Source organism: Halichoerus grypus, chromosome 2 (genome assembly GCF_964656455.1).
Source record: "Halichoerus grypus chromosome 2, mHalGry1.hap1.1, whole genome shotgun sequence".
Taxonomy (NCBI): domain Eukaryota; kingdom Metazoa; phylum Chordata; class Mammalia; order Carnivora; family Phocidae; genus Halichoerus; species Halichoerus grypus.
In genome coordinates, this window is record NC_135713.1 from 64,093,437 (window position 1) to 64,115,094 (window position 21,658).

At 39.3% G+C, this 21,658-nt stretch overlaps 1 protein-coding gene across 5 annotated transcripts in view; it reads right to left on the bottom strand.

Moving 5' to 3' along the window:
• The window catches only part of UIMC1 (ubiquitin interaction motif containing 1), a 170,184-nt gene that overhangs the window by 104,635 nt on the left and 43,891 nt on the right, over positions 1-21,658 (bottom strand). For 4 of the 5 annotated variants that reach the window (XM_078066907.1, XM_078066911.1, XM_078066908.1 and 1 more), the window contains exon 2: positions 12,155-12,309. In XM_078066907.1, coding sequence (XP_077923033.1) covers positions 12,155-12,309 — 155 coding nt within the window. Of the gene's footprint in view, positions 1-12,154; positions 12,310-21,658 lie in introns of those variants that run through there. The other variant, XM_078066910.1, reaches the window with a different exon arrangement.

Sequence of the window (21,658 nt, forward strand, 5' to 3'; positions counted from 1 at the left end):
ACCAAAATATACCCTAAATCTCTAGTGTATGGCTTTGTTCTAGTCTCCTGCCTGATCACATTCTCTTTTTTTTTAAATCCTCTTCTTTCTTTTTTTCAACCAACTTCTTATCTTTTCAATTCCTTTTATAAAATCTTTAATAATTTTCATCTTTACAGTCATATTCCATCCCTTCATTGTATTAACCCTTATTTTTGTACAATATAAGTTTTTCTTTCTTTAAAATTTTGGGAGGCACTTTCTTCTAACAGACCAAAATACGCCCAAAATCTAGTGTGGGGCACTGATCTATGCACCAGCCTGACCATATTTGATCATATCCTGTTTTTTCTGTTTCGTTTTGGTTTTGTTTGTTTGCTTTTATCTTTTTCTTTTTTTTTTTCTTTTTTCTTTCTTTCCCTTTCTTTTCCCCCGGTTTCAGGTCTCTTCTGATTTGTTTAGTGTATATTTTCTGGAGATGTTGTTACCCTGTTAGCATTTTGTTCTCTCATTCATCTATTCTCCTCTGGACAAAATGACAAGACGGAAAAAATCACCTCAAAAAATAGAACAAGAGGCAGTACCGACTGCCAGGGACCTAATCACTGGACATTAGTAAGATGTCGGAACTAGAGTTCAGAATGATGATTTTAAAGATACTAGCTGGGCTTGAGAAAAGCATGGAAGATATTAGAGAAACCCTTTCTAGAGAAATAAAAGAACTAAAATCTAACCAAGTTGAAATCAAAAAGGCTATTAATGAGGTGCAATAAAAAATGGAGGCTCTAACTGCTAGGATAAATGAGGCAGAAGAGAGAATTAGTGATATAGAAGACCAAATTACGGAAAATAAAGAAGCTGAGAAAAAGAGAGATAAACTACCGGATCACGAGGGCAGAATTCGAGCGATAAGTGATACCATAAGACAAAACAATATTAGAATAATTGGAATCCCAGAAGAAGAAGAAAGAGAGAGAGGGGCACAAGGTATACTGGAGCAAATTATAGCAGAAAACTTCCCTAATTTGGGGAAGGAAACAGACATCAAAATCCAGGAGGCACAGAGAACCCCTCTCAAAATCAATAAAAATAGGTCAACATCCCGACATCTAATGTAAAATTTACGAGTCTCAGAGACAAAGAGAAAATCCTGAAAGCAGCTCAGGAGAAGAGATCTGTAACCTACAATGGTAGAAACATTAGACTGGCAACAGACCTATCCACAGAGACCTGGCAGGCCAGAAAGGACTGGCATGATATATTCAGAGCACTAAATGAGAAAAATATGCAGCCAAGAATACTATATCCAGCTAGGCTGTCATTGAAAATAGAAGGAGAGCTTGTTTGGAGGTTCTAGCAGGGGAGCGCAGCTACTCATATACCCGTGACTGAAATAAAAAGCGTCCAGGACAAACAAAAACTAAAGGAATTTGCAAACACGAAACCAGCCCTACAAGAAATATTGAAAGGGGTCCTCTAAGCAAAGAGAGAGCCTAAAAGTAACATAGACCAGAAAGGAACACAGACCATATACAGTAACAGTCACCTTACAGGCAATACCATGGCACTAAATTAATATCTTTCAATAGTTACCCTGAATGTAAATGGGCTAAATGCCCCAATCAAAAGACACAGGCTATCAGATTGGATTAAAAAACAAGACCCATCGATATGCTGTCTGCAAGAGACTCATTTTAGACCCAAAGACACCCCCAGATTGAAAGTGAGGGGGTGGAAAACCATTTACCATGCTAATGGTCATCAAAAGAAAGCTGGGGTGGCAATCCTTATATCAGACAAATTAGATTTTAAACCAAAGACTGTAATAAGAGATGAGGAAGGACACTATATCCTACTTACAGGGTCTATCCAACAAGAAGATCTAACAATTGTAAATATCTATGCCCCTAACATGGGAGCAGCCAATTATATAAGCCAATTAATAACAAAAGCAAAGAAACACATTGACAACAATACAATAATAGTGGGGGACTTTAACACCCCCCCCCCCACTGAAATGGACAGATCATCTAAGCAAAAGATCAACAAGGAAATAAAGACTAAATGACACACGGGACCAAATGGACTTCTCAGATCTATTCAGAACATTCCATGCCAAAGCAACAGAATACACATTCTTCTAGTGTCCATGGAACATTCTCCAGAATAGATCACATCCTAGGTCACAAATCAGGTCTCAACCAGTACCAAAAGACTGGGATCATTCCCTGCATATTTTCAGACCACAATGCTTTGAAACTAGAACTCAATCACAAGACGAAAGTTGGAAAGAACTCAAATACATGGAGGCTAAAGAGCATCCTACTAAAGAATGAATGGGTCTACCAGGAAATTAAAGAAGAATTTTAAAAATTCATGGAAACCAATGAAAATGAAAACACAACTGTCCAAAATCTTTGGGATGCAGCAAAGGCAGTCCTAAGAGGAAAGTATATAGCAATACAAGCCTTTCTCAAGAAACAAGAAAAGTCTCAAATACACAACCTAACCCTACCCCTAAAGGAGTTGGAGAAAAAACAGCAAATAAAGCCTAAACCTAGCAGGAGAAGAGCAATAATAAAGATCAGAGCACGGGCGCCTGGGTGGCTCAGTTGGTTAAGCAACTGCCTTCGGCTCAGGTCATGATCCTGGAGTTCTGGGATCGAGTCCCACATCGGGCTCCCTGCTCAGCGGGGGGTCTGCTTCTCCCTCTGACCCTCTTCCCTCTTGTGCTGTCTCTCATTCTCTCTCTCAAATAAATAAATAAAATCTTTAAAAAAAATAAAAATAAAAAAAATAAAGATCAGAGCAGAAATCAATGAAATAGAAACCAAAAGAACAGTAAAACAGATCAACGAAACTAGGAGCTGGTTCTTTGAAAGAATTAACAAGATTGATAAACCCCTGGCCAGACTTATCAAAAAGAGAAATGACCCAAATAAATAAAATCATGAATGAAAGAGGAGAGATCACAACCAACACCAAAGAAATACAAACAATTATAAGAACACATTATGAGCAACTATATGCCAGCAAATTAGATAATCTGGAAGAAATGGATGCATTCCTAAAGATGTATCAACTACCAAAACTGAACCAGGAAGAAATAGAAAACCTGAACAGACCTATAACCACTAAGGAAATGGAAGCAGTAATCAAAAATCTCCCAACAAACAAAAGCCCAGGGCCAGATGGCTTCCCAGGGGAATTCTACCAAACATTTCAAGAAGAATTAATACCTATTCTTCTGAAACTGTTCCAAAAAATAGAAATGGAAGGAAAACTTCCAAAATCGTTTTATGAGGCCATCATTACCTTGATCCCCAAACCAGACAAAGACCCCATCAAAAAGGAGAATTACAGACCAATATCCTTGATTGAACAAGGATGCAAAAATTCTCACCAAAATACTAGCCAATAGGATCCAACAGTACATTAAAAGGATTATTCACCATGACCAAGTGGGATTTATCCCTGGGCTGCAAGGTTGGTTCAACATCCGCAAATCAATCAACGTGATACAAAACATTAATAAAAGAAAGAACAAGCCAAATCCTCTCAATAGATGCAGAAACAGCATTTGACAAAGTACAGCATCCTTTCTTGATCAAAACTCTTCAGAGTATAGGGATAGAGGGTACATACCTCAATATCATAAAAGCCATCTATGAAAAACCCACAGCAAATATCATTCTCAATGGGGAAAAACTGAGAGCTCTCCCCCTAAGGTCAGAAACACGGCAGGGATGTCCACTATCACTACTGCTATTCAACACAGTATTAGAAGTCCTAGCCACAGCAATCAGACAACAAAAATAAATAAAAGGCATCCAAATCGGCAAAGAAGTCAAACTCTCACTCTTTGCAGATGGTATGATACTTTATATGGAAAACCCAAAAGACTCCGCCCCAAACCTGCTAGACTTCATACAGGAATTCAGTAAAGTGTCAGGATATAAAATCAATGCACAGAAATCAGTGGCATTCCTATGCACCAACAACAAGACAGAAGAAAGAGAAATTAAGGAGTCAATCCCATTTACAACTGCACCCAAAACCATAAGATACCTGGGAATAAATCTAACCAAAGAGGCAAAGGACCTGTACTCAGAAAACTATAAAATACTCATGAAAGAAATTGAGGAAGACACAAAGAAATGGAAAAACGTTCCACACTCATGGATTGGAAGAACAAATATTGTGAAGATGTCAATGCTACCTAGAGCAATCTAACACTCAATGCAATCCCTATCAAAATACCATCCACTTTTTTCAAAGAAATGGAGCAAATAATCCTAAAACTTGTATGGAACCAGAAAAGACCCCCAATAGGCAAAGGAATGTTGAAAAAGAAAAGCAAAGCTGGTGGCATCACAATTCCAGACTTCAAGCTCTATTACAAAGCTGTACTCATCAAGACAGTATGGTACTGGCACAAAAACAGACACATAGATCAATGGAACAGAACAGAGAGCCCAGAAATGGACCCTCAACTCTATGGTCAACTCATCTTCAACAAAGCAGGAAAGAATGTCCAATGGAAAAAAGACAGTCTCTTCAACAAATGTTGTCGGGAAAATTGGACAGCCACATGCAGAAGAATGCAATTGGACCATTTCCTTACACCACACACAAAAATAGACTCAAAATGGTTGAAAGACCTCAATGTGAGACAGGAGTCCATCAAAATCCTAAAGGAGAACACAGGCAGCAACCTCTTAGACCTCAGCTGCAGCAACTTCTTCCTAGAAACATCGCCAAAGGCAAGGGAAGCAAGGGCAAAAATGAAATATTGGGACTTCATCAAGATAAAAAGCTTTTGCACAGCAAAAGAAACAGTCAACAAAACCAAAAGACAACCGACAGAATGGGAGAAGATATTTGCAAATGACATATCAGATAAAGGGCTAGTATCCAAAATCTATAAAGAACTTATCAAACTCAACACCCAAAGAACAAATAATCCAATCAAGAAATGGGCAGAAGACATGAACAGACATTTTTCCAAAGACATCCAAATGGCCAAAAGACACATGAAAAAGTGCTCAACATCGCTCGGCATCAGGGAAATCCGAATCAAAACCTCAATGAGATCCCACCTCACAACCAGTCAGGATGGCTAAAATTAACAAGTCAGGAAATGACAGATGTTGGCGGGGCTGAGGAGAAAGGGGAACCCTCCTACACTGTTGGTGGGAATGCAAGCTCGTATAGCCACTCTGGAAAACAGTATGGAGGTTCCTCAAAAAGTTGAAAATAGAGCTACCATATGATCCAGCAATTGCACTACTGGGTATTTACCCCAAAGATACAAGTGTAGGGATCCGAAGGTGTACGTGCACCCTGATGTTTATAGCAGCAATGTCCACAACAGCCAAACTGTGGAAAGAGCCAAGATGTCCATCGACAGATGAATGGATAAAGATGTGGTATATACATACAATGGAATATTATGCGGCCATCAAAAGGAATGAAATCTTGCCATTTGCAACAACGTGGATGGAACTGGAGGGTATTATGCTGAGCGAAGTAAGTCAATCAGAGAAAGACATGTATCATATGACCTCACTGATAGGAGGAATTCTTAATCTCAGGAAACAAACTGAGGGTTGCTGGAGTGGTGGGGGGTGGGAGGGATGGGGCGGCTGGGTGATAGACATTGGGGAGGGTATGTGCTATGGTGAGCGCTGTGAATTGTGTAAGACTGTTGAATCACAGACCTGTACCTCTGAAACAAATAATACATTATATGTTAAAAAAAAAAAAAAAAAAGATAGCAGGAGGGGAAGAATGAAGGGAGGGAAATCGGAGGGGGAGACAAACCATGAGAGACGATGGACTGAGAAAAAACTGAGGGTTCTAGAGGGGAGGAGGGTGCGGGGATGGGTTAGCCTGGTGATGGGTATTAAGGAGGGCACGTACTGCATGGAGCACTGGGTGTTATACAAAAACAATGAAATCAGGGAACACTACATCAAAAACTAATGATGGGGGCGCCTGGGTGGCTCAATCGTTAAGCATCTGCCTTCGGCTCTGGTCATGATCCCAGGGTCCTGGGATCGAGCCCCACATCGGGCTCCCTGCTCCACAGGAAGCCTGCTTCTCCCTCTCCCACTCCCCTTGCTTGTGTTCCTGCTCTTGCTATCTCTCTCTCTGTCAAATAAATAAAATCTTAAAAAAAAAAAAAAAAAAAAAAAACTAATGATGTAAAAAAATAGAATAAAAAAAATACTAGAAAGGAAAGAAAAAAATAATCATTATTAGCAGACATAAGTGCCTACCTAAAAAACCCAAGATAATCAACAGAACAACTATTTCAAAAATCTGTGATGGATCAATGGAACAAAATAGAAAATCCAAAATCAAATCCATTTATAGACAAGATTTTAGTTCACAATAAAGGTAAAACTTCATCTTCGGAGAAATGATTATTGAAAAATGTTGGTAAAACCATGTAACCATTGAGACTTCTTTAGTATACATGTACTGGTTGTTTTTTTTTAAGATTTTATTTATTTGAGCGAGAGAATGCACGAGCGGTGGGGAGGGGCAGAGGGAGAGGAAGAAGCAGACTCCCTGATGAGCCAGGAGCCCCACGCAGTGCTCAATCCCAGGACCCCAAGATCATGACCTGAGCTGAAGGCAGATGCTTAACAGACTGAGCCGCCCAGACACCCCTACGTGTACACATAAATGTAGTACAACTATAAAGAAAAGCATGGAAAGCTAAAACAAATATAGTGGTTACCTCTAGATGGGTGGAAAGGGATGCAACTGGTGAGGGTCATACTAAGTCAAAAGGACTTCTAAGGTAGTAAATACAGGTGTTCAGATTATTTTTTAAAACTATGATTTACATTTCATGTAAATGTAAAAACCATATGATTATTTCAAAATGTAGAAAAAGCATTTGACAAAGTACAACATCCATTCATGATAAAAACCCTCAAAAAAGTAGGTCTAGAGGGAACATACCTCAAGATAATAAAGTCCTTATGTGAAAAACCCAGAGCTAACATCATACTCAATGGGGAAACACTGAGAGCTTCCCCTAAAGTCAGAAACAAAACAAGCATGTCCACTCTCACCACTTTTATTCAACATAGTACTGAAAGTCCTGGCCACAGCAATCAGACATCAAGAAATAAAAGGCATCCAAATCAGTAAGGAAGAAGTAAAACTTTCACTAATTATAGATGACATGATACTACACAGAGAAAGCCCTAAAGATTCCATCAAAAAACCACTAGCACTGATAAATGAACCCAGTAAAGTCACAGGATACAAAATTAATGTACAGAAATCTGTTGCATTCCTATATACTAATAACAAAGCAGCAGAACATGAAATTAAGAAAACAGTCCCATTCACAATTGCACCAAAAACAATAAAATATCTAGGAATAAACTTAACCACAGAGGTGAAAGACCTATACCCTGAAAACTGTAAAACACTGATGAAAGAAATTAAAGATGACACAAAGAAATGGAAAACCATTCCATGCTCATGGGTTGGAAAAATAAACATTGTTAAAATATCTATACTGCCCAAAGCAATCTACACATTTAATGCAATCCCCATCAAAATACCAACAGCATTTTTCACAGAAGTAAAACAAAAAAAATCCTAAAATTTGTATATGAATAACCAAAGCAATCTTGAAAAAGAGAAACAAAACTGGAGGCATCACAATTCCAGACTTCAAGTTATACTACATCGCTGTGGTGATCAAAACAGTAGGCTCCTGGCATAAAAACAGACACATAGATCAATGGAACAAAATAGAAAACCCAGAAACAAACCCACAAACATATGATCAATTAATCTTCAACAAAGAAGGAAAGACTATACAGTGGGAAAAAGTCTCAACAAATTGTGCTGGGAAAACTGGTCAGCTACATGCAAAAGAATGAAACCAGACCACCTTCTTATACCATACACAAAAATAAACTCAAAATGGATTCAAGAACTAAACGTGAGACCTGAAACTATAAAAATCCTAGCAGAGAAGACAGGCAGTATTTCTCTAACACTGGCCATAGCAACAGTTTTCTAGATATGTCTTCTGAGACAAGGAAAATAAAAACAAAAATAAACTATTGGGACTACATCAAAATACAAAGCTTCTACACAGAGATGCCTGGGTGGCTCAGTCAGTCAGGCATCTGACTCTTGGTTTTAACTCAGGTCCTGATCTCATGGCCGGGCCCCATGCTCAACAGGAGTCTATTTGGATATTCTCTCCCTCTGCCCCTTCCCCCACTCATGTACTCACTCTCTTAAATAGATCAATAAATCTTAAAAAAAAAAACCTTCTTCACAGCAGAGGAAAAAATCAACAAAACTAAAAGACAACCTAATGGGGGCGCCTGGGTGGCTCAGACTGTTTAAGCATCTGCCTTCGGCTCAGGTCATGATCCCAGGGTCCTGGGATTGAGCCCCGCATCGGGCTCCTGGCTCAGCGGGGAGCCTGCTTCTCCCTCTCCCTCTGCCTCTCTCCCTACTCATGCTCTCTCTCTCTCTCTCTGTGTATCTCTGTGTCTCAAATGAATAAATAAAATCTTAAAAATAAATAAATAAAATAAAATAAAATAAAAGGCAACCTACCGAATGGGAGAAGATATTTGCAAACGACGTATCTGATAAAGGGTTAGGTATCCAAAATATATAAAGAACAGGTACAGCCAATACCCAAAAACCAAATTATCCAATTAAAAAAATGTGCAGATGACATGAACAGACATTTCTCCAAGAAGACAACCAGAGGCTCCAACAGACAAATGACAAGATGCTTAACATCACTCATCATCAGGGAAATAACAAATCAAAACGACAATGAGATATCACCTCACACCTGTCAGAATGGCTAAAATCAAAAACACAAGAAACAACAAGTGTTGGCAAGGATGTGGAAAAAAAGGAACCCTCTTATATTGTTCGTAGGAATGCAAACTGGTGCAGATGCTGTGGAAAAGAGTATGAAGGTTCCTCAAAAAGTTAAAAATTGAATTACCCTTCAATCCAGTAATCATGCTACTGGGTATTTATCTGAAAAATACAAAAACACTAATTCAAAGGGATATATGCACTCCTGTGTTTATAGCAGCATTATTTACAATAGCCAAATGATGGAAGCAGCTCAAGTGTCCACTGATAAATGGATAAAGAACATGTGATACGTGTGCGCGCGTGCACACACACACACACACACACACACACACACACACACACACACACACTGGAATATTATTCAGCCATAAAAAAGAATGAAATCTTGCCATTTGCAATGACATTGATAGAGCTAAAGAGTATAATGCTAAGTGAAGTAAGTCACACAAAGACAAATACCATATGATTTCACTCATATGTGGAATTTAACAAATAAAACAAATGAGCAAAGGAGAAAAAAAAAGAGAGAGACAAACCAAGAAACAGACTCTTAACTATAGAGAACTGATAGTTACCAGAGGGGAGGCTGGAGGTGTGGGGGTATGGATTTGGGTGAAATGGATCGCGGGGACTTAAAAAAAACAAAAACAAAAACAAAAACAAAAACGGGGGCACCTGGGTGGCTCAGTCAGTTAAATGTCTGCCTTTGGCTCAGGTGATAATCCCAGGGTCCTGGGATCGAGCCCCGCATGGGGCTCCTTGCTCAGCAGGGAGCCTGCTTCTCCCTCTCCCTCTGCCTGCTGCTCCCCCTGCTTGTGCTCTCTGTCTCTGTCAAATAAATAAAACCTTTTAAAAGAAAAACAAAAACAAAAAAACTGATTTATATTTTATGGACTCTCCTGTATGACACAGCTGACAATTTTTTAAAAATTAATGAGCTAGATCTATATATGTTGTTATAAAAAGATTTGCAAGAAATAAGTGAAAAAGCAAAACAGCATATGTAACATGATTTCTTTCCTGTAAAAGATTTTATTGATGGTATATGCATAAAAAATTGGGGGGAAGAACACAGAAGAAATTATTGCCTTTTATTAAATGTACACTGACCGAGGTATATACCTTCATTATATACCTTTCTATACTATTTTGTTTTCAAACAGTTTTAAAATGTTTTTATTTTGTTTTAACATGTATGTATACAACAATTTAATGAATCTGTGTGTGTTTGTGTATAACTATTTTACTTTTGTAAATATTAAGACAGGTTATTCAAGTGATAGAATTGATGAACTGTTTCATTTTCTTCTTTATACTTTTATACCTTTCTTTAAAAAGAACTATTTAGACAAAATCCTAATTAAAAACTAAACTATAGGGGTGCCTGGGTGGCTCAGTCATTAAGCGTCTGCCTTCGGCTCAGGTCATGATCCCAGGGTCCTGGGATCGAGCCCCACGTTGGGCTCCCTGCTCTGTGGGAAGCCTGCTTCTCCCTCTCCCACTCCCTCTGCTTGTGTTCCCTCTCTCGCTGTGTCTCTCTCTGTCAAATAAATAAATAAAACCTTTAAGAAAAAAAGATTTTTAAATAAATAAATAAATAAATAAACTAAACTAAACTATAAGGAAACTCAAAAAAATAAATACCCAATAGAGATATAAAAAAATGTTCAGGGGTGCCTGGGTGGCTCAGTTGGTTAAGCGACTGCCTTCGGCTCGGGTCATGATCCTGGAGTCCTGGGATCGAGTCCCACATCAGGCTCCATGCTTGGCGGGGAGTCTGCTTCTCCCTCTGACCCTCCCCCCTCTCGTACTCTCTCTCTCATTCTCTCTCTCTCTCAAATAAATAAAATCTTAAAAAAATAAAATACTTTAAAAAAAAATGTTCAATTTTCCTAATTAAAAATATACAACATTTTGATTATCAAATTTGGGGAAAAATGTGGTTAATAGTCTTGGCAAGAAACAAGGCAACTAATGCACTACTGATAAGAATATAAATAAGAACAGACTGTGAAAGTTCTCATGGAGTATACCACATTAATATTCTAAACTTATCTTGTAAGGACTAGACAATCAAAGATTTTTAAGTAAGCAAGTACAACAATCTAAAATCTGGGGCGCCTGGGTGGCTCAGTCGTTAAGTGTCTGCCTTCGGCTCAGGTCATGATCCCGGTGTCCTGGGATCGAGCCCCGCATCGGGCTCCCTGCTCTGCGAGAAGTCTGCTTCTCCCTCTCCCACTCCCCTTGCTTGTGTTCCCTCTCTCGCTGTCAAATAAATAAAATCTTAAAAAAAAATTCTAAAATCTGAATTCTTGGAGCACCTGGGTAAGGTTCAGTCAGTTAAGCGTCTGTCTTCGGCTCTGGTCATGATCCTGGGGTCCCGGGATCAAGACCTGTGGAATCAAGCCAAGCCCCGTGTCAGGCTCCCTGCTCAGCAAGAAGTCTGCTTCTCTTTCTGCCCCTCCCTCCTGCTCTGCTCTTTCTCGCTCGCTCTCAAATAAATAAAATCTTTAAAAAAAATATCTGAATTCTTAAAAAAAGTTTAGAGTAAACTATGTGAAATAAAAGGAAAAAATTTTGGTAGAGAAAAAAACAAAGGCAGACAAGCAAGTTCAGAGTCTGTTACCAGAACTCAAATAACAGATGATCAGAAAAATGGAAATGGAAGAGGAAGAATAGATCTGAGTGTCATTCTAGGAGGTAAACACCAAAGGATGTAGTGAAAAGGGGCACCTGGGTGGTGCAGTCAGTTAAGCATCTGACTCTTGATTTTAGCTCAGGTCATCATTTCAGGGTTGTGGGATTGAGTCCTGTGTCAGGCTCTACACTGGGCATGGATTCTCTCCCTCCTTCTACTTCTGCCCCTTTCCCTGCTTGTGCATGCACACGCTCTCTCTCTCAATAAATAAAACCTTTAAAAAAAAAAAAAGGATGTGGAATGATTAGCTATAAAGTATGAGAAAGAGGAATGAATTGGGGAACCTGGGTGGCTCAATCAGTTAAGAGTCTGCCTTCAGCTCAGGTCATGATGTCGGAGTCCTAGGATCGAGCCCCACATCGGGCTCCCTGCTCAGTGGGGAGTCTGGTTCTCCCTCTCCCTCTGCCTCTTACCTGGTTCATGCTCTCTCTTGCTCTCTGTCTCTCAAATAAATAAATAAATAAATATTTAAAAAAAAAAAAAAACTGCATGCTCTGGCAAGTTGGCATTAAGTTATAGTTGCAAAACAAACCAGTCATGGAGAAGGCATAGTTTGAAACCTAGAGCTCCACTCTTCAGAATACTGACCTCTCCATCACTATCAGATATCACAATGAATGCATCTTCAAGTCTACGTTTCCTCTTCAGATTGACAGAACTGGCAGTTTCTGCATCTTTCTTCTCCAGGTTCTGAGCTTCAGAGCCTTCTTTAACTTTTTTCTTTCTCCGTGGCATTCTTTTGTCTGAAACACAGGGTAAGTAATTTACTCAAAGTGTAAGTTTTCCAGATGCTGTTTGTTTTTTGTTGGTTTTTTTTTTTTAAAGATTTTATTTATTTGACACAGAGAGAGAGCTAACGAGAGAGAGAGAGCGAGCACAAGCAGGGGCAGCAGGCAGAGGCAGAAGGAGAAGCAGGCACCCCGCTGAGCAAGAAGACCAATGTGGGGCTTGATCCCAGTACTCTGGGATCATGACCTGAGCCAAAGGCAGACACTTAACCGACTGAACCACCCAGGCACCCCTCCAGATGCTATTTGTAACTCAGTCATGTAACAGAAAAAGGTTTCCATCTAAAAGAAGTAAAATGACTTCCGAACATGTCCAATACTCACTAAAATTTCAATTTTTCTATTTAAAAAACTATATCTGGATATATCTCATCTCTGTAGGGACATTTCAATAGAAATAATACAAGAATTTATCCTAGTTCCTTAAACATTAACTTAGATACTGGTTCTCTTTTTTAAGATTTATTTACTTGAGAGAGTGCACACACACAATCACACATGCTAGTGGGGGAAGGGGCAAAGGGAGAGAATCTTCAAGTGGACTCCCCACTGAGCAGAGAGCCCAACATGGGGCTCAATCTCATGACTCATGAGAGCATAACCTGAGCTGAAACCAAGAGCCGGACACTCAATCGACTGAGCCACCAAGGCACTCCAGATAACTGGCTCTCCTGACTACATATTATAATTTACAAAAAAAAGAATTTTTTTTCAACAATGATGCCTCAGCTTGATAAAGGACATCTTAAAAAAAAAAAAAAACACGGTTAATATCATACTTAAAGGTAAAAGACTGAATGTTTTCTCCTTAAGACAGGAACAATACAGGATAAACATTATCTTGGAGGTTCTAGGCAGGTCAATTATGCAAAAAGAAATAAAAGACATCCAGATTGGGAAGGAAGTAAAACTATGACATGATCTTGTGTTTAAAAAAGGTGGCTCAGGGCGCCTGGGTGGCTCAGTTGGTTAAGCGACTGCCTTCGGCTCAGGTCATGATCCTGGAGTCCCGGGATCGAGTCCCGCATCAGGCTACCTGCTCGGCAGGGAGTCTGCTTCTCCCTCTCCCGCTCCCCCCTCTTGTGCTCTCTCTCTCACTCTCTCTCTCAAATAAATAAATAAAATCTTTAAAAAATAAATAAATATATATATAAAAATAAATAAAAAAAATTAAAAAGGTGGCTCAGTCAGTTAAGCGGTGGGTGCCTCAGTCGGTTAAGCGTCCAACTCTTGATTTCGGCTGGGGTCTCAGTCTCAGGGTCCTGGGATCAAGCCCTGCACTGGGCTCCACACTCAGCAGGGAGTCAGCTTGGGGATTCTCTCTCCTTCTGCCCCTATCCCTGCTGGTGCTCTTTCTCGCCAAGATAAATTCATAAATCTTAAAAAAATAAAAAATAAAAAACACCAAGAACTCCACTGAAAAACTATAACTAATGAAGAAGTTCAAAAAGACTGCGGCATGCAGTCAATATACAAAAAATCAATTGTACTATTATTCACGAGCAATAAACAATCCAAAAAGAAAATTTTAAAAATTCCATTTCTAGGGGCGCCTGGCTGGCTCAGTCGGTAGAGCATGTGACTCTTGATCTCAGGGTCTTGAGTTCAAGCCCCACATTGGGTGTAGAGAGTACTTAAAAAATAAAATCTTTAGGGGTACCTGGGTGGCTCAGTCAGTTGAGCATCTGACATTTGATTTCGGCTCAGGTCATGATCTCAGGGTCATTAGATCAAGCCCCGTGTCAGGCTCTGCACTGGGTGTGAAGCCTGCTTAAGATTCTCTCTCTCCCTCCGCCTACCCCCCTCCCGACTCTCACACACACACACACACACACACACACACACACACACACACACTGTCCCTCTCTCTCAAAAATAAAATAAAATCTTTAAAAAATAAGAAAAAACAGGGCGCCTGGGTGGCTCAGTTGGTTGAGCGACTGCCTTCGGCTCAGGTCATGATCCTGGAGTCCTGGGATCAAGTCCCGCATCGGGCTCCCTGCTCAGCAGGGACTCTGCTTCTCCCCCTGACCCTTCCCCACCTCATGCTCTCTATCTCATTCTCTCTCTCAAATAAATAAAATCTTTAAAAAAAAATTAAAATTAAAATTAAAATTAAAAAATAAATAAAAAATAAGAAAAAACAAAATTCAATTTCTACTAGCATCAAAAATAATAAAATTCTTACGAATAAATCTAACAAAATAAGTGCAAGACTTGCAAATGAAAACTTAAAAGTATTGTTGAAGGAAGGGTCCAGTTCAAGGTGACATTGGAAGATCCTGAATTAACCTCCTCCTCCTATGGATACACCAACTCTACAAATATATATGGAACAAATTCTAAAATAAACCTAAAACCTGGCAGAGCAACCCATTCACAAATGAAAGGGAAACCACATTAAAGAAAGTAGGTAAGGTTAAGAGACAATCTCATAAACCCCACCCCAGGCACAACAAACCACAATGGGGAGGGAACTCAACCCAGGAGCTTCTCCCTGAGGAGAGACAGTTTGAACCCCGTATCTGGCACCACACCTTTTAAGACTTACACCTGAGAGATAAGCCCCCTAAACATCTAGCTTTGGAAGCCAACAGAGCTTGCATCCACAAGACTTCCAAAACTAAAGGAATTGAAAAGCCGTTCTCAAAAAGCTGACATGCAAATTCATGCACCCCAGAGCTCAGCACAAAGGTAGACAAGTGAAAAGCACCCAGACTTTCTGTGAAAAAGGCTTATTTCCTTATCTTAAAGCATCAGCCTGAGAGACAGCATCTAATTCAACATGCATAGGTGCCTACTGAAGTATTCCAAAGACAGGGGCCAGCAGGCACCATCTTTGCATCTCCATCTGCCTCACTCAAGCTTGCCAGTATCTCCCAGAAAGGAGTTTGTACCCTTGTCTGATACTCCAATTTTTACAGCTGCTTCCCAGGGGATACTCCCAGATCACCTGCCTCTGGGGGCCACCAGGGCTTATGCTGACAGTCCTGCAGGACTTTGTATATTTGTATACATTAAAAGCTACAGCCTGAGAATCTGGCTTCCAATCAGCCTTAATCTAGGTGGTGACTAAGTTCCTCCCCTTTGGAACACTCACAGTTCTTGGCATACCTTCAAGTGCTGGGAGCCACTAAAAATATAGTAGGCTGCTTGGATAACCACAAAGGTTTGAGAGACAACTAAATGCTAAGGCAAGGTTGAAAGACAAGGTTCATCTCCTACATAAGGCCACTCTTTCAAAACTCAGAGAGTTGCTGGGTTTTTTTCCTTAATTATTTTAAATTCAATTAATTAACATATAATGTATTATCTGTTTCAGGAGTACAGGTCTGTGATTCATCAGTCTTATATAATACCCAGTGCTCATTACAAAACATACCCTCCCCAATGTCCATCACCCACTTACCCCAGTCCCCCAACCCTCCTCCCATCCAGCAACCCTCGGTTTGTTTCCTAAATTAAGAGTCTCTTATGGTTTGTCTCCCTCTCTGATTTTGTCTTATTTTATTTTTCCCTCCTTCCCCTATGATCCTCTGCTTTGTTTCTTAAATTCCACAAATGAGTGAAACCATATCATTGTCTTTCTCTGATTGACTTATTTCGCTTAGCATAATACCCTCCAGTTCCATCCATGTCATTGCAAATGGCAAGATTTCATTTTTTTCATGGCTCCAAGAGTTGCTGTCTTATCTAATGCACAGAATCAACATGGAGAGTAAAGAAAATGAAAAAAAACAAAACAGAGGAATATGTTCCAAACGAAAAGAATTAGCTAAAAGTTCAGAAAAACACCTTAACAAAAGAGAGGTAAGTGATTTACCTAACAAAGGAGTTCAACATAATGGTCATACATCCAAACAGCCAACAGACACATGAAAAAGTGCTCAACATCACTCAGCATCAGGGAAATACAAATCAAAACCACAATGAGATACCACCTCACACCAGTCAAAATGGCTAAAATTAACAAGTCAGCAAACAACAGATGCTAGCAAGGATGCAGAGAAAGGGGAACCCTCCTACACTGTTGGTGGGAATCCAAGCTGGTACAGCCACTCTGGAAAACAGTATGGAGATTCCTCAAAAAAGTTGAAAATAGAGCTCCCTATGACCCAGCAATTGCACTACTGGGTATTTACCCCAAAGATACAAATGTAGTGATCTGAAGGGGCACCTGCACCCCAATGTTTACAGCAGCAATGTCCACGATAGTCAAACTATGGAAAGAGCCCAGATGCCCAACGACAGATGAATGAATAAAGAAGATGTGGTGTATATATATACAATGGGATATTACACAGCCATCAAAAACTGAAATCTTGCCATTTGCAATGACATGGATGGAACTAGAGGGTATTATGCTAGGCGAAATAAGTCAGAGAAAGACAATATCATATGATCTCACTGATATGTGGAATTTAAGAAACAAGACAGAGAATCACAGGGGAAGAGAGGGAAAAAATGAAACAAGACAAAATCAGAGAGGGAGACAAACCACAAGAGACTTAATCTCAGGAAACAAACTGAGGGTTGCTGGAGAGGAGGGGCATGGGGGGATGGGATGGCTGGCTGATGGACTTTGGGGAGGGTATGTGTTGTGGTGAGCACTGTGTATTGTGTAAGACTGATGAATCACAGATCTGTACCCCTGAAACAAATAATACACTATATGTTAATAAAAACGAAAAAAAACCTCTAAACAAAACACACACACACAAGAAATAAATATTTGGTATGCACTCCTAAAAAAAACAAATAAATAATGGTCATAAAATTGCTCCCTGAGTTCAAAAGAATGGATAAACAAAGTAAGAATTTTAATTAAAAAATAAAAAATATAAAAAAGTATCAATAGAAGTTTTACTGAAAATGTACTGAAGAATACAATAACTGAACTGAAAAATACAATGGAGGACTTCAACATCAGATTAGATGAAGAAGAAAGGATCACTGCACTTGAAGACAGATTAGTGGAACTCAATTAGAGCAGCAAAAGAAAAAAGATGAAAAATGAGTGAATACATTAAAGAACTTATAGGACAATATCAAGCAGACCAACATTCTTATTACAGAAACAAAAAGGGCAGGAAAATTACTGAAGAAATAATGGATAAAAACTTCCCTAACCGGGGGAAAGAAACAGACATCCAGATCCAGGAAGCCCAGAGAGTTCTAAAAAAGATAAACCCAAAGGAATCCACACCAAGACACATTATAATTAAAGTGTCAAAGTTACAGACAAGGAAAAAACCTTTAAAGTAGGAAAGAAAACGAACATGTTACTGTGACTACAATAATTTGTTAAGGGACACACAAGATAAAAATATGTAAATTGTGGGGGTGCCTGGGTGGCTCAGTCATTGGGCATCTGCCTTCAGCTCAGGTCATGATCCCAGGATCATGGGATCAAGCCCTACATCGGGCTCCCTGCTCAGCGGGAAGCCTGCTTCTCCCTCTCCCACTCCCCCTGCTTGTGTTCCCTCTCTCACTGTGTCTCACTCTGTCAAATAAATACATAAAATCTTAAAAAAAAAAAAAAGATGTAAACTGTGACATCAAAAACATGTTGGGGGCTCCTGAGTGGCTCAGTCAATTGAGCATCCAACTCTTGGTTCAGCTCAGGTCATGATCTCGGGGCAGTGGGATCAAGCCCTGCATCCAGCTCCACACTCAGCAGGAGTCTGTTTGAGATTCTCTCTCCCTCTCCCTCTGCCCCTCCCCACTAAAATAAATAAATAAATCTTTTTCTTAAAAAACGACGTTGTAGGGAGAGTAAAAATGTAGAGCTTTAGAATAAGCTGAAACTTAAGTTGCCTAGCAGCTTAAAATAGACTGTTGTACATTGTTTTAGGTAAGCCTCATGACAATCACAAAGCAAAAATCTACAGTAGATATATAAAAGATAAAGGAATCTAAATATACCACAAGAGAAAATCATCAAATCACAAAGACAGCAAGAAAAGAAGGAACAGAGGAATTACAAAGCAGCCAGAAAACAACTAACACAATGGCACACACACAAAAAAGGCAGTAAGTACACAGCTACCAATAATTACTTTAAATGTAAATGGGCTAAATTCTCTAATCGAAAGACTCAGAGTGGCTGAATGGATTAAAAAAACATATCAAAACACATGAAACATTTCAAACGCAACATTCTCTCCAGATGTCCTTATCTGCTTTACATAGTAAATCTAAGGAAATTAAGGCCTAAACTTTTGGCTGAAATTACAACATTCTAGAATAAGAAAAATATGAAGTCAATTTATCACAAACATATAAAGCCTATTTTTGTAGGTATATCTGCTTTGTTTATCATAGCATCATCTAAAACAAAAGTACATATTTATTTTTCAAAACTGTTATTCTGTTCTTCCTTCACTTACCCATTTATTTCTTTTCTCCTCCTAAATGAAAATTAGGATCATTTACAAAGACTGCAACTTTATTTTTTCTTAAAGATTTATTTATTTGCGAGGTGCCTAGGTGGCTCAGTCGGTTAAGCGTCTGCCTTCGGCTTAGGTCATGATCCCAGGATCCTGGGATCAAGCCCTGCATCTGGCTCCCTGCACAGTGGGGAGTCTGCTTCTCCCTCTGCCTCTCCTCCTGCTTGTGCTCTTTCTCTGTCAAATAAATAAATAAAATCTTAAAAAAAAAGACTTATTTGAGAGAGAGAGTGCACACGCACCTTGTGCTTGTGCAAACAGGGAGAGGGACAGAGGGAAAGAGAGAGAATCTCAAGCAGGTTCCCCACTGAGCACAAAGCCCGACTTGGGGTCCAATTCCACAAGCCCAAAATCATGACCTGAGCTGAAATCAAAAGTCGGACGCTTAACCAACTAAGCCACCCAGGCGTCCCTTGCAACTTTAGAATTAGTATGGAAACTAAGCTTTTGTTCAACAGGAACATGACACTGTGTTATACAAAGGCAATACAAATGAAATCTAATGAAAAGACTGATTTTTGGCTGCCTAAATGAATTGGCTATTTAAATAAAATATAACACATTAAACCGCTAAGAAAGAATGGAAAGCAAAAAGATGTAAGACTATTTTCATCATAGTTTACGTATTCAATTCCATTGCTGTGAAGAAGATATCTGTCATTATATAACAGAAACAATATATGCCATAGTAATCCACAAAAAGATGGGGCCTGGGTCAGCTAGGTTGGGTAAATTGGGAAAGGCCTTGTTGGAGGTGGACTTTGAGCAGGATGCTGAAGAATTATATTGTGTTTTAATGATGGTTACTATCTTATTTCCTTAGGAAAGTCTAAAGTTACAGAGGTAGAAACTGTTTCTTATTCACATCTGAATCCCAGTATTTAGCTCAGAGCTTAGCTTTCAATAAATGTTACTGAATAAATGATTAAATACTTTAATGACCAAATGAGTGTATGAATAAACAAACTGGATTTGGAAAGGCATAGAAGATGGGAAAAAGACAAATACAGTGTGCCTGTTATTCAGGAATCTGAAATATATTCAGATAGAAGCTAAATGTCCCTGTCAAAATTAAAAAGAAGTAGAAACACAAACAGGCTTAGGGGCAACTCTGGTAGAGTGGTAAAGTTACAATTAACCTCTACAGAGTTTCTTAAATTTTTCATCTCAATGGACTCTGTATTTTTTTTTTTTTAAGATTTTATTTATTTATTTGACAGAGAGATAGAGAGAGAGCACAAGTAGGCAGAGAGGCAGGCAGAGAGAGAGAGAAGCAGGCTCCCCGCCGAGCAGGGAGCCCGATGCGGGGCTCGATCCCAGGACCCTGGAATCATGACCTGAGCCGAAGGCAGACGCTTAACAACTGAGCCACCCAGGCGCCCCTGGACTCTGTATTTTTAATTTGGAAAAGATTTCTAATATAAATTACTGAAAAAGCTTTTTTATTGAGGTGTCAAAATATTTTCTGAATCCAATAAAAAAATAAAGTGAGGGGTGCCTGGGTGGCTCAGTCAGTTAAGCATCTGCCTTTGGCTCAGGTCATGATCCCAGGGTTCTGGGATTGAGCCCCGTATTGGGATCCCTGCTCAGCAGGGAGTCTGCTTGTCCTTTTCCCTCTGCCCCTCCCCACCCCAGCTCATGTTCTCTTTCTCTCTCTCAAATAAACAAAATCTTTAAAAATAATAATAATAATAACAGAGTGAAAGGTGAATTCCATCATCTTCATGATTAAAATTATAAACACAAACCATTTTTTTATTTTGTCTCTATGACAATAAAAGCTTGATAACACCAGAGCTCTGTTTACTGAATAGCATAGCTGCAATCAAGAAAAATCTAACTATAACTACATAACTCCAAAATTCTAAGTCTATCCCTTTTAATTCTATTTCAAACACATTTGCTCCTGCTGCTGCCCTTACCATGTAGCCATCTTTCTCATCTCTAATTCTTTACTACATATGAAGAGAGTTACTAATTCTCCAGCATTAGCAGTAAATATAGTTGAGAACAATGACTTAATCTCATGAACCCAAGGAGATTAAATTTCCAAAGGAAAAAAACTGGCATTGAATTTTGCAATGATTTCTTAGTATGACACTAAAAGAACAGACAACAACAAAAATAAACAACTGACTATGTCAAAATTTTCAATTGTGAAAAAGCAACCCACAAAATGGGGGGAAAATCTGCAAACTGTTTATCTGGTAAGTGGTTAATATCAAAACTATATAAAGAACTCCTACAACTGAATAAAAACAACCCAATTAAAAAATGGGCAAAGGATGTGAATAGACATTTCTTCAAAGAAGATACTCAAATGGCCAATAAGCACGTGAAAAGATGCTCAACATCACCAATCACTAGAGAACTGGAAATCAAAACCATAAGATACAGGGCGCCTGGGTGGCTCAGTCATTAAGCGGCTGCCTTCGGCTCAGGTCATGATCCCAGAGTCCTGGGATCGAGCCCCGCATCGGGCTCCCTGCTCAGCGGGAAGCCTGCTTCTCCCTCTCGCACTCCCCCTGCTTGTGTTCCAGCTCTCGCTGTCTCTGTCTCTGTCAAATAAATAAATTAAAAAAAAAACAAACCATAAGATACCACCTCACACTCCTTAGGATGGCTACTATCCAGAAAACAGAAAATAGCAAGTGTTGGAGAGCATGTGGAGAAACTGGAACCCTTGTGCGCTGCTAAGAAGAATGGAAATGGTGCAGCTGTTACGGGAATTAGTATGGCAGTTCCTCAAAATATTAAAAATAGAATTTTCATATGATCCAGCAATTCCCCTTCTAGATATATACACAAAAGAAGCGAAAGCAGGGATTCAAACATATCTGTACACCCACATTCAC